At 49.2% G+C, this 13,527-nt stretch overlaps 1 protein-coding gene across 2 annotated transcripts; it reads left to right on the forward strand.

Moving 5' to 3' along the window:
* Positions 1 to 544: 544 nt before the first annotated feature.
* Positions 545 to 10,981, forward strand: LOC101967086 (sphingosine 1-phosphate receptor 3). 2 transcript variants are annotated; one of them, XM_078036166.1, is made up of 3 exons: positions 545 to 804; positions 9,315 to 9,518; positions 9,617 to 10,981. In XM_078036166.1, exons 2-3 carry the CDS (start codon positions 9,505 to 9,507, stop codon positions 10,599 to 10,601), a joined length of 999 nt encoding a protein of 332 aa, XP_077892292.1. In that variant the 5' UTR covers positions 545 to 804; positions 9,315 to 9,504; the 3' UTR covers positions 10,602 to 10,981. The 2 variants fall into 2 exon arrangements, with proteins under 2 accessions (XP_077892292.1, XP_077892291.1); XM_078036165.1 differs by having other exon boundaries at positions 9,315 to 10,981.
* Positions 10,982 to 13,527: the final 2,546 nt, after the last annotated feature.

Consider the following 13,527-nt stretch of genomic DNA (forward strand, 5'->3'; position numbering starts at 1 on the left):
AGGGGAGGAGGGCAGAGAAGGAAGGGAGAAGGCAGGCAGGGAAGAAATCCAAAAGAAAATCCTGCCAGAGGCTCACCTACAAGTTCAAGCCTGCGGACAGTCAATTTCAGACGGAAACGGTGGCCATCAGGACAGTAATAACCACGTTACTCATAATAGCAATAACGATATTTAGAATAGACTAATCAGCAGCAGCAGCAGCAGTCTGAACTCTCGCTCTCAGTTCTCGCGGGACAGGGGCCGGTCCCAGCGCGCAGTTCCACTGAGATCATCTGTCCCCGCTGGGCCCCGGGGCGCCCGTGGAACTCGCGGGGAGGACGTCAGGTGTGGGGACCGGTCTGGGCCAGGACCTGGGGGTCCGCGGCACCCCCAGAGGACTGAGGCGTGGGGCAGGAGGGCGTCCAGAAGGAGTGGCGAGCCCCTGCTCTTGTACGCGGGGCCGGATTGCGGGGGCTGGCGCCACTCTGAGGCCAGGCAGCAGGAGGGGCGGGCTGGGGACGTGCGCTGGGGGCTGGGGACGCGCGCTGGGGGCGGGGGGAGGGCTCTGCGGGGCCCAGCTCCCGCGGGCCGCTGGAAAAGTTTGTGCTCGGACTCGCTGGAGCAGAGACGGAGCCAGCCGGATCCAGGGACAGGCGACAGCGACCCGGCCCTGAGCGAGTTGGCAGGACGAGTTCAAGCCAAATGCGGGGCAGGAGCGACCTCCCGACCCCCTAAACCGTTATCTGAGCGGAGGCAGGGGCGCCTGGGTCGCCGCCGCACCCACCCGCCAGGATGCCGGGGGGCCAGTGCCCCTTCCAGACGGAGGTGAGCGGACGGTCCTGGTCCTGGGGACGCGTGGACGCGGACCCGGGTGGGGTGGCCTGGGGGATCTATGGGGCCCACTTTGGGGACAAAGTCCCAGCCGGTCCTGGGTGCCACGGTGACCTGGACGCGGAGTTCACTCACCGCCAGAGCGCTCCACATCAGCATCCCGCCTCCCAGGCCATCCACCCAAGTAACCGAGCCAGGAAGGGGCAGAGAGGGCGATTCCTTTTGAACTACCCTGGGACCCGTTTAAAAAAAGCTGATCTGGTGTGTGTTTGGAGGGACGGGGGTGGCATCAACTGAATGAAACTGAAGTGGCTTGAAGTTCCTTTATGATTTTCCGTGGGCAATTAAAAATGTTCGGTGCCCTCCTCAAAGGAAGACCCTGAGGACCAAGAGGGTGGAGGAGGATTGGGTTTCTTCCCCTGGGAAAAAAAATCATTATTTTAGGTGACCGTTAGTTGGTGACAACATTCCAGTTTTCCTAACATATGTCTGACAAGTCAATGAAAGCTGTCAAGACGGGAGCTGGAAGTCCAAGTCCTCTCAACTCAATCACCAAGTTCTCAGCAGGAGATGGGCACTGTTCATTTCATAATTGAGGTGCAGCCTAGGAAGAGACCAGTCTCACAAGGGTCTCTGTCTCAACCTATCTTTCTGGTTGCCTCTGTCTCTCTCTTTCTGGCTTTGGACACTCCCAATGGCATATTTCCTTGTGGTGTTTTTATATTTAGATGTAAGAGAGGGACTCCTTGTTGGATTTTTAAAGGGAACACACTTTGATTTGAACATTGCAGAAAAGAAAAGGCAGCAGCATGAACATAGGATTCTTCCATCCTGTGTCTAGTGTCCCTGGCCAGAACTCGGAGATTTCCAGAATCAGGTTGCTTTCTAAAATCTGAACAGTAAAATTATCCGATGTTTTATATAATCACATGGGTGTGATTTATTTTTTTTTCAATATTCTTTTTTTCTTTTCTTCATAGATGCAAATCTTGCAGGCAGGGTTAAGGAAACTATAATTCCTAGAAAGTATAGGGGAGGCTGTTGTTCTGCTCCTCAATGACCAGAGCTGGTTTTTATCTGAGTGGCAGGTGGCGGGTTGGGGGGATGTATGTATGCACATGCTCTGCTTGAGTGGCAGAAGTGTCCAGATTTTAACTGATACAGAGCTCAATGTTCAGATGAATTATTGTGTTGCCATAGAAGAACTACACATTGAGTGTTTTAAATCCACAAACCAACAAATGTTCACATGGGCCCTACCAAAGTCATTCCTGTTTTCTGACACCAGAGATCTATCTACCCTTCAAAGCCAGCCCAAGTTCAGGACAGTCCTAATTTTCTACCATATTTGGATGCTAGAAACTCTCATTTCCTGAAGGAGAAGCTTTACGTATACTCTTAGTGACCTGATTCCTCAAAATTCAGAGACTGATTTCCCTCTTTCTGGAAATCATGTCGCTGAATTATTTCCGTGGTGGTATCTCTTCCATCTTCCTCAATATCTACAGTATACTTATATTCTCAATAATGAGAATTTGGGCACATCCCAATCTGGAAAAATTGGGGGTTTCCCTATTATACAACACTTTTTTTTTCCTGCCAAAGCCTGGAGATAACCTCTCAGCCAACTGTTCACAGAGCTAGCTGGAACTGTGGTGCTGTAGGTTACCATGCCCCTCTAGTCTTCACATCTGGCTTTGTAAGTCCTCTTTATCACTTTTGGAACCATTTATATTATTCCTGTGTGGTGCATTTTCTGTTCAATTAAATACCTTAAGAGATTTTCCAGAAGACTTTGGGAGATAATGTTTTGAGGAAAAATAGTTTCAGTTAATAATTCATTTAAACGGTTGCTTTTATCACAGCTCCTGGGCATAAAGTCTCCTGTTTTCTGGTTTGTTTGTTTGTTTGTTTTGCATTCTATTTTTGAGGAATGGAAGCTGCTTCAACGCAATAAGGCAATAGGCCTGTTAGGTGAAAACATTTGGGGTCTAGAGTGTGACGTCCAGTGGTTGGGTTTTGTCCTGTAAGCAAGCATGCTGCTGGTATGGTCAAGCACAGTGTCCTAGAGTCAGGTCCTCAGCCAGCTTTTTGGTCTTGAACATACTTCTCCATTTTCCTGGCTTCAGAATTTTCTAAATATTTCAGTAAAGTCCCCAGAGTGTCATTCCAATATTTTGCCAGCACAGTAGCTAGGCAGTTCGGCTGTAAAGCATACTGGGAAAATTCTTATCACCTCCTAGTAAAAGGACATGTGGCAAGGTGACAGCCTCCCAAAGAGCCTATCCCTGATGGTGTGCATGGGAACCAGATGACAAGGACATCCAGCCCAGCCAGACTCTATGACCTAGGGCAAATGGCTCCTCCCCCAACTTTCATTTCCTATTGTGCACCCTCAAGACAGCAAATGGTACTGTGTGTCTAGCCTTGGCACAGAATGGGCCACAGGTGGACTTCTTGGGAGGGACACCTCTTGTGTGAATTTGCCTTTGGCTTCCTCACTGAGCCTGTTTCCACACATCTACATTCATTTTTGTGGATATCTTAGTAGTGATCCAATCCCGTGCTCTTGAGAACAAGAGCAGAAACCATTTGAAAAGATTGGTTAGAAAGCAAAAGGGAGAAAATTCAGATGCCTCCCCTGGACCAATCCGGAAGCCTAGGAGGTTGTTCACAGGGTGCCTGTGTGGGGCCAGTACCCAAGGTTCCTTGGACACAGTCCCCCTGTCCGGGGTTTGGTGGACTCTGCCCAGGTTTGTAATAGCACCCCAGCCTGGTTTGCTAAAGATTGGTCTAAAGAGAAACCACCAGAAAGCAAGAATATCCACCAGGAAAGTGAATTCAACTCCATGCTTTGAAGAAGAAAAGTGGGAAAAGATCCCAGACCTTTACCTGGCGTGACTGTGGTGGTTGGTATCCCCCAGGGAGCTTCATTAGAGGGCCTAGATCAAAGCGGCAGGCACGTGAGTAAAGCTTGCATTTTTCCATGAACTATCTGGAGGCCGCGTGAGGTCACCCAAGAAAACCAGAGCAAGGGAAAAGACTCATTAGCAGAGGAATTTCGCTGGAGCTGTGAAAAGGCCAGCTCATTATTTCCTTTCTGAATTCTTTAAAATGAAAAGAAAAAGGGAAATTCTTGCTTTTCAAGAAATGTTGCTCGTTGGCAAATCTTGGGTGCTTCCATTCAGTTTGGGGGACAAAGTGGTGGACTTTCCCAGGAGAATATTCCTTTTAAAAACATAGCATCTTGCATGTGACCAGGGAAATGTCTTCCTATCTTCTGTGTTTTCCTTTTATGTGTGTGGGGTGGGGGTGGGGTGGAGGCATGCTAGACTTTGGAGAAATATTAGCCTTCTTCTTTTTTTCCTTTCCCTTCTTTTTATAGTTTGTTTATTTTTCAAACTGACATGTGGAGAAAGTGAATGGCTAGAGTAAAAAGCACATCTGGAATCCATCTGGCCCCTTCTCCCAGGCTCACTCCCCCCAGGAGATGCTCCTTTGGGAGTGGGGGAAGGTAGCCATGCTTAACGTTGGTGGGGTCTAACTTGGGGTCATCCTCCATGGAATCAGCTTCTAGAAGGTGTCTTATTTCTTCTGGGCAAAAGAGTGAACATGTTGGTGTTTAAAATGCCTTGGGGTAAGCCGGTGATCCCAGGTCCATGAGGCCAAGGGAAAGCTGTTAGGAAACACTCCTAGGAGAAGTTGAGGGGTGAGCAGAGGCTCTCCTGACACATGCAGTGACTGGAAATATGGTCGGGGCAGGCGGGGAGGAGAGCAGACACAGACAATGAAATACCTGAGTCCCTGGCAGAGCCAGGGAGCGAGCAGGAGTGAGGGGCTGCCAGGGTGGTCAGGGAGGGCTGGTTGGGGCAGGACTCAGAACGGAGTGTTCTGTGCTGGTGAACTTCAGGCAGGACGCTGCCGAGGAGAGTGGTTGGCTGGAGACCCTGCGGCTCCTCCGTACTTCTGCCACGTGCCACCGCTTTCCGATTCTGCACAGAACTCATCTGCCCCATACTTTCATTTCTCAGCACTAGGATGTCTTTTTAAGTGTTTGGGTGGAAATTAAACAGCAAGCAACATGTCACTGCCAGCTCTGGACAATCAGCCTCTAAATTAAAACAGAACGTGAGACTTCATTCTGTGTCAGTTTTGCCCTGGAGATGAAGGCCAACCTGGCTTCCCATCCTGGTTCCATCTTGCAGAATGGGGGTGGGTGGGGACAAGCTGCTGTCGGTGCTAACATCCAGGAAGCCCAGCACCCCTGAGTCGTGGCAGAAGTTCATCTCAGACACCAGCGTGCCCCTCAGAAAGCCAGGGTAGCCCACAGAAGCACAGGCGTGTGTCCACCCGGAGAACACCCTCTCTCAGGCCTGATGACAAATAGCATGTGGGCCAAAGAGAAATCACAAACGAGATGAGTAGAGGGTGACATGTCCACGTGATGGATGAGAGCAGTCAGGACTGGCCGCGTCCTCCGGCATGATTCCCATGAGCATCCTGTGAGAGAAATGTGTCCCACACCTTCATGTCCTGTGGGGATCATTTATGTGAGGGGCAGACACAGGTGACCTCACCACAGGATGACAAGCCCAAGAGTGTGGTCACCCTGAAGGCTAGTGACCAGGAGGGGCACTAGGTAGCCTGAGGGGCTGGGTCTCCCCTGGGGCTGTTCTGGGTGCTGATCTCATGGTATTTAGATTGTGTCTGTGTGTGGAGGGAGACAGATTGACTACCCAGCACTCCAATAGTGGGAGTACTGAGCTGAGCTTGCTGGGGACAGAGCTGTCGTCTGACAAACTTGAGGTTTGTGACTAGCACCCTTTAAGAGTAATGGGAAGAACTTGCTCATGATATGCTTCTGACCATTCGCAACAATGTTTAGGCAGAGCCAAAATCAATATGGCCTTTTGGCTTTTAGCCCAGCACTTAACTCTCAGGATGGGGCTAGCTTTGTAAATGCTGATAATCCAGAGAAAACAAGCTTTTTAGATTCCATAGAGAGACTGATATCTTCCAGTTATGCAAATGCAGAGAATCATATTTCACAAAAGACATCCTGCAAAAATATACTCTGTGAGTGATGAATGTTTAATTAAGGGAAATGATAAATCTAGCATTGATGGGAAAGCGTGTTCACCCTCAGGAGTCATGATTTAAGAAGACCTTGGGTCTCTGTCACATCTTCTGCTAGTTTTACTGTGGTCATTTTATGGCTGGTTGCTCTTCTTTATTGTTTTCTTGTTTTTCTGTTGTTCTGTGCAGTCTTACCCAGGGGAAGGGAGAGGGAAAAATGTGAGCTTGCATAGTGTTGTGTATTGTTCTATCTCCAGATTTGGCCATTTTGAAGGAACTCGTTTCCCTCTCCCCCCCACACACACTTCAAGGCAAAATCTAAAGTGTGCAACACTTTCAAGGGAGCATTGAGGTGTATAAAATGAGGTGTGGGGTTATTGTGGAGGAAACCGCAACACAGGAGACAAGAGGAGTCAGCTCCAAAACAGTCTGAATTACCAAGACCTACCTGCATTACCTGCCTTGAGAACCAGGGTTTGTCTCAGGGTGTCATTTTCTGAGGCAGAAAACCCTGGTGGTGGTGCGGATTGCCCAGGGACATTTTGAGGTAAACCTGGACGTGGAGGTGTCTTGGACAGCACAACTGGTAGCCTGGAGGGGAGGTGGGTGGGACATGGCAAGGTCCCCAGGATCCATTCAGCAGCAGCGTGGGGATGGCTTGGGCCCAGCATCCACAGGACACAGTGCCAGGGCCCGTTCCCCTCACCATGCAGAGTGGGGAGTGTATCCTCCAGTCCCTCTCTCAGGTGAAGAAACAACTAGACAAGCAGACATAAAGGGCACAAGCCTCTGCTGAGCACCTGATCATGTACAAGATGCTGGGAAAGACCGGATATAAGGTCGTCCAGGCAAAGCGGTCGTGTGTTCATGGGTTTGAACTGCTCAGAAAGATTCAGCTGCTTTTTATCATCTCTGCTCTTCCAAAGATTGATAGCAATTTTACAAAAGTGTTATGCAGCCTAGGGTCAAGTTCACCAGGGTCAGAAAATGCTACAGAGCCGGTAGAATGTGACTTGGGGCTTGAAGGACAGACAAGATTTGCATAAACATCAGTGTTTGGGGCTCTGGGAAAACTGCCCACAGAGGGGCTCTGTCTGCCTCCAGGAGAACCCCCAAGGTCCTGGCTGGCTGGAGAGCAGGGCTGGATGAGACAGCCCTGGGGGTGGGTTAATGAGTGACATGGAGAGACCTGGGTAGGCCACCCCTCCTGTCCTTCATCGTCAGTCCAACTCCAGAGCTGGGCGCTTTCCTTTCTGAAGTCAGCAGAGGGCTTTGGCCAACAGGTATAGGCTTCTGCCAGCTTGTGGCATTGAAGCTGACCTTAACCCAAGCCCTCTGCGATCCCAGACAGAGCTCATGGGGGAGGGGCCCAGCAGTTCCAGGCAGAGCACCCACGTCAGCTCAGACAGCCTGGGGTTTCCAGAACCACCAACCCCTTGAGGCTTCAACACGATGGAGGAAACCTCTGTGAAGAGTTCACAAACCCTCTGTGCCCATCTGGGAAAATCTGACTTCCACAGTAATGTAGGGAGGGAGGCGAGGGCTTGGACAGATTGTGTGCCTGGAGGGTCACTAGGGTGTGGAAACATTTTAGAGCTACCTTGGCTTCTCAGCCCCACAAGGCAGCCTCAGTGCAAGCTCCTGACCCTTCAAGGGCCTGAGGCCCTCACAGGGCCTGGATTCACACACAGGAAGGAACTTATGGTGAGTGAGACCTTCACAGTACACTGTACCCAAAAATGCAATGCCCCATATTGTTGCCGAGAGATCCAAGCTTCTCTGAACCAGATGTAAGTCTGCAGCTTCAACACCAGGAGAGTAAAGCATCTTCACTGGATACGCATAACGGGCTATTTTCAATCAACCTCATTTGGTCTTCATTAGATATTTAAATATTCAAATAATTCGAATTAAAAATCAGTGAGTCTAGAAAGATGTCACGTGATCTCACACGTACGCAAAAGCTAAAATGCTGATTTCATAGAAGCTGAGAGTAGAACAGTGATTACTACAGGCAGGGAAAGGGAGCGGGCCACAGGAGGTTGGATCATGTGCACAAAGTTATAGTTGGATACAGAAATAAGTTCCAGTGTTCTACAGCACAGTAAGTGTCTACAGCTTATAGCTATTCAATACATATTTTATAAAGAACTAAAAGAGAGGAATTCAAAACTCCCCAACACAGAAAAATGACAAATTTTTAAGGAGAAGGAAACGCCAACTACCCTGATTAGATCATGGCATGTTGTCAACGTGGGGGATCAAATCATCACACTGTACCCCATACAGATGTGCAGTTATTATGAGTCAATTACAACTTAAAAAATAATTCTACTGAAAGCCATTTCTGCTTTAATAGTTGGGTCTGCATCATGGTCACTACACAGGATGCCCATCAAGATGACCACTGGTCAGGATTCAGTAGAGGAAGTATTAAAATTCAGAACCCTTCAAGGCCTGTGCCTGGATTTGTTGCCTGGGTGACCCCACAGTGCTCTCAGATACGCGGTTTCTTCTGGCTCACAAGCATTGATTTAGTTCTGCTTCACATTCAGGCCTCTTATTTATTTTTCCCCCTTGAGGTGCTGGGGATGGAACAGAGGGCCTCAAGCATGCTCCGTGTACCCCCTCGCTCTGAGCTACACCCCCAGCCCAGGCCTCTGCGTGTTGAACACCTCTAAGCCTGCAGGGCTCCTCTTGCTTGTCCTTCTTCCCTTAACCTCAGCGGCAGCCCAGGTTGGCAGGTTTGAGCTCCTTCCTCGCCAAGCTTTGAACTCGGGTGCACAGCGGCTGCCTGGTCCACACCCTGCCTTCAGCTGTTCTTCCTGTGGTGACTGCATGGTGGTCAGGCCTCAGGACCCTCTGCCAGGCACACCCAATCCCCTCCAGACCCAAGGGCAAGCTTTCCAGGGAAACAGCAGTGCTCCCACAATGTCACTCCAAATCTCATCTGAGAGGTCTTGAAAACGGGGCAGGCGTCATTCTGGATTCCATCCTGTGGTCCCTTTTGTGTGTGTGTGTGGATTTGGTTGGTTGTGTTTGTTGTTGTTGTTGTTGTGTTTTAGGGTTTTGTTGTTTTGTTTTGTTCTGGGAGAATCTTGAATCCCTCCAGGTAACTGGGGGAGATGGTTTCCCAGCTCCCACGTGGTAGAGAAAGACCGACAGGGTAGCATCTCCTGGTGCTTGAAAGTTTTCCAGTGGAACCTTTATTTGGGTCGGTCGGGCCACATGACTGCATTTCACACCTTGGTAACTGCAGACTCCGAAGCGCTTTCCCTCCACCACTTAGAAACTTGGCCTGTGTTTCCAAACCCTCTGCAGCCCTGACCAGGCCAGCTGTCCAAATGCCTCAGCATTTTCCTCGCGGAGGTTCCTTAGGTGGTGATCCAGCGCTTCATCCCGGGCTCTCTCCTTTCATCCTGTTGCAGGAGGCGGTGTGCGACCTTCTTCCTGGACTCCCGCCTGCACCCCTTCCTGAAGCCGCGGCCAGCCGCCTTCCTACTGGGCTCTGAAATGGACGCTCCCCGAGCGCCCCCTGGTGGATTGTGGAGGTAACCGCCTGTCGATGCCCAGCAATGGCCACCGTGCTCCCTCCGGGTCCCCAGCCGACCTCTGGGAATGAGACTCTGCAGGTACATTACAACTACGTGGGGAAGCTGGAGGGCAGGCTGAAGGACCCCTCCCAGGGTGGCAGCACGCTCACCACCATCTTCTTCTTGGTCGTCTGCAGCTTCATCATCTTGGAGAACCTGATGGTTTTGATTGCCATCTGGAAAAACAATAAATTTCACCACCGCATGTACTTTTTCATCGGCAACCTGGCTCTGTGCGACCTGCTGGCCGGTATAGTCTACCAGGTCAACATTCTGATGTCCGGCAAGAAGACGTTCAGCCTGTCCCTGACGGTCTGGTTCATCAGGGAGGGCAGTATGTTTGTGGCCCTCGGGGCGTCCACCTGCAGCTTGCTGACCATTGCCATAGAGCGGCACTTGACCATGATCAAGATGAGGCCCTACGATGCCAACAAGAAGCACGGGGTCTTCCTTCTGATCGGGATGTGCTGGCTCATTGCCTTCTCTCTGGGTGCCTTGCCCATCCTGGGCTGGAACTGCCTGCAGAACCTCCCGGACTGCTCCACCATCCTTCCCCTCTACTCCAAGAAGTACATTGCCTTCTGCATCAGCATCTTCATCGCCATCCTGGTGACCATCGTCATCCTGTACGCACGCATCTACTTCCTGGTCAAGCCCAGTAGCCGCATGGTGGCCAATCACAACAACTCGGAGCGGTCCATGGCCCTGCTGCGAACGGTGGTGATCGTGGTGAGTGTGTTCATCGCCTGCTGGTCACCCCTCTTCATCCTCTTCCTAGTAGATGTGGCCTGCAGGGCCAAGGAGTGCTCCATCCTCTTCAAGGACCAGTGGTTCATCATGCTGGCGGTCCTCAACTCCGCCATGAACCCCGTCATCTACACGCTGGCCAGCAAGGAGATGTGGCACGCCTTTTTCTGTCTGGTCTGCAACTGCCTGGTCAGGGGCAAGGGGGCCCGCGCCTCGCCCATGCAGCCGGCTCTGGACCCAAGCAGAAGCAAATCCAGCACCAGCAACAACAGCAGCCACTCCCCAAAGATCAAGGATGGCCTGCCCCACCCAGCCGCCACATCCTGCATCATTGACGGAAACAGAACACTCCAGAATGGGATCCTCTGCAAGTGACATCTCCACGCGCCCAGCTCTGCAGTCAAGCTCTTATTTATTGCATGTGTCGCTTCCATGGGGACCCTTAAAGAGCTGTGACTCAGGAGATCTACTTGATGTTGCCTGATAACTTGCCCCGGGGGCCGTCTCCTGAGGAGGGGATGCAAGGAATCACCAAACCATTTCCATAGACAGCGTGCTTTGTCTGTTTTGGGCACCAAACTATGAAGCTGCTGACGTCATCCACGGCCTTCTACTGAACTCTGGATGCCTCGATCCATTGTTCACAAAGAGGGCAGGTCGGGGGGGGCTACTTGATGCACAGGGTGTTTCTCAGCGTGCCTCTGGATGACGTTTTCGTAACTCCACACTACACTGAATGGGTGCTTGTGTATCTGTCCCTTTCTGTGTTGCATGAAATTCACGTTCCAGGCGTTGGCCGCGTGGTGCTGACCTAAAGTCTCAGTACCCTGCCCAGTTAGGAAACCAGTCCTGCAAATGTGTTCCGACTGAAGCACCAGGTACAAGGACCTGGGTATGAATTAGGTGGGCCTCTTTACATTGCTGTGAAGTCTCACGGTAAGAAAAATGTTAAGGCCTAAATTCCCCAAATAATGCTCGTCCAAGGCCAGCCCCAGATGTGTGGGTCTAACTAGCCCTGTGTCCCTCTGTCATGTGTTCCCGGAGAACTTTAAACACATCCAAAAGTGAGAGAGCACTTAATTTGGGGGGAGGTGGACTTGTGCAAATCACAGCCAGGATCTCCCAAGAGCCCGTGCTCCCCAGCTAACCAAAGAAACAGCTCACGAGGGAGGGGCCGGGTTTGCCCTCCATCCTGGTTGGCCTCACCAAGTCACCGGGGGTTTTGGTCTGCTTCCTGTAACGGGGGAGTTTCCATTGGAAGGAGAGAGTTAGAAGACAGAACTCTGGTTCTAGGTCAAGTTTTGATTCTGCACTGGAAAAGCACAGAGTCAGTCATCTCCCAGGGCTGTCACCTACGAGTAGCTGGGACCGTCAGCAAAATCACAGCTTCCCGAAAGCAGACACAGATCCCCACTGTTAGAGCAGCTTAGTTGTCAGGTTGGAAAATGTAATCTGACAACTCATTCAGGCTTCAGAGAGATGCATTATAATACCCACATGATACTGTAATTTTATTTTTCAACACCAGTTGAACCTATATTACTGTGTTTACCTTTTAAAAGAATTACTAAGAAGCATCCTTGTTCGTGTTCTTTCCCAAGGATCGTACATACAGTATACACAGAAGGAAAATGAGTCTGTGTGTAGGGCTGGCATAGATACACACTCTCTGTGCTCTTTGTAAAAACAAAAATCAAAAGCCACCTTCAGAAGGCCTCTCGCTTGGAGTAACTTCACGTCAGCGCCCCCTACTATTTTTTTTTCTTTTTTAGGGTTAGTGAGAATTTTGCCTTATTGATACCTAAAAGAGCAATCTCAACTCATGAATGACTCTTTGTTAGAGAAATTCCTTCCTGGCAAGTTGCTCTTATCAAGGAAGCTTTCCGTGGGTCCTGGGTAACCTGTACATACTGACCAAAGACCTTCCTTGTTTTTTTGTTCCTGTTGAGATATTGGTAAGGAAATGCTCCACGAGGCCTCTACTGTTGCCGACTCTACATCACTGAAAAATAGCTTATTTGGTTATCAAATAGCATGAGAAAAGCCAGGGCATTTCTAGAAAAGCTTTATTGAAGGTTCTGGATTAAGAACAAGAACAATAGAGATGTATAAGGGAGACAAAATGCATTTTCACATAGGAAATGAAATTTGTGGAGTTGCTTTGGGGGCCTTGGGTCTCTCTCTCAATGTGCTGTGTCTTACGATCACACTTTGGTCCATAACCGTGACTTCTCTAGTATCTGCGCTGTTCAGCTTTCATTCATCGACCCTCTTCGGGGGCCACATCCGTCACTCCCTCCAAGAGGCACTATACAGGCTTCTTGGAGATGATGCAAAAACTTTTAAGCCATTTGAATTTAAAAATACACTAAGAAAGTAATTATGCTCATTGAAACAATGAACTATTTTAAGAAATGGTTGTTTCTCTCAACCCTTCAGCCATAGTTACTCTGCACTGGTTACAAGCCTTTCACAGAAATGTAACAAGGTGCATTGTATAGAAAACGTCTAATTACATTGACAGTTCCATGCTTTTAAATTGTATCTACAAGTGCAAAACCTCGATGTCCAAATGTTTTTAGTATCTAAGTCAAATATTCAAAGGGGTTGCTGCGTAATCAGAAATGCACATATCACTATCCCAATAAGAAAGGCACGTTTTCTGATAACCAATGATAACAATGTGTCACCTTGCACTCTGGGGTCGTAGTGATGATACCCAGGCTGCTGGGCCATATCCTACGCCTGGTGAGCCCAGAAGCACAGGCAAGCGACAGACGCGTGCGTGGTGATGGAGTCTAACTGGAAACCGCAACGTTTCCTGAAGAAGTTAATTGGATTCCTTGAAGGTGAGGAGGGAACCTAAGACAATTATCGTTGCCTGTTAATTGTCAGATCTCCAAAACAGCCAATTAACTTAGGCTTTATGGTTTTTTCAGAGAAGAAAGATTAGAAAACTTTTAGTTTTGTATTTCTGCTACTCAGGGATGTTGGAGAAGCCAATTCCTTTCCAAACTCAGAGCCGGAAGGGCAAATTGGCCACACAACCAGACAGTAATATCTTTTTGCTTCACAAAAGTTAATGGAAACAAATTTTTCAAATAATCACTCACTTATCAATATGTATAATTTGCCAGTCAAATGCTTTTTAAAAAGTAATAAGTATCTTATAATTACACATTAAAATTTTCACGACATCATCTCCTAACCCTGGGATTTAAACACCAAATGTTTTAATTCTGAATACAAAGAGACATTCACATACTGAATTTCACAATATTCTGAAACAAGTTACAGTCAA

Source organism: Ictidomys tridecemlineatus, unplaced genomic scaffold, assembly GCF_052094955.1.
Source record: "Ictidomys tridecemlineatus isolate mIctTri1 unplaced genomic scaffold, mIctTri1.hap1 Scaffold_222, whole genome shotgun sequence".
In the NCBI taxonomy this organism is placed as follows: domain Eukaryota; kingdom Metazoa; phylum Chordata; class Mammalia; order Rodentia; family Sciuridae; genus Ictidomys; species Ictidomys tridecemlineatus.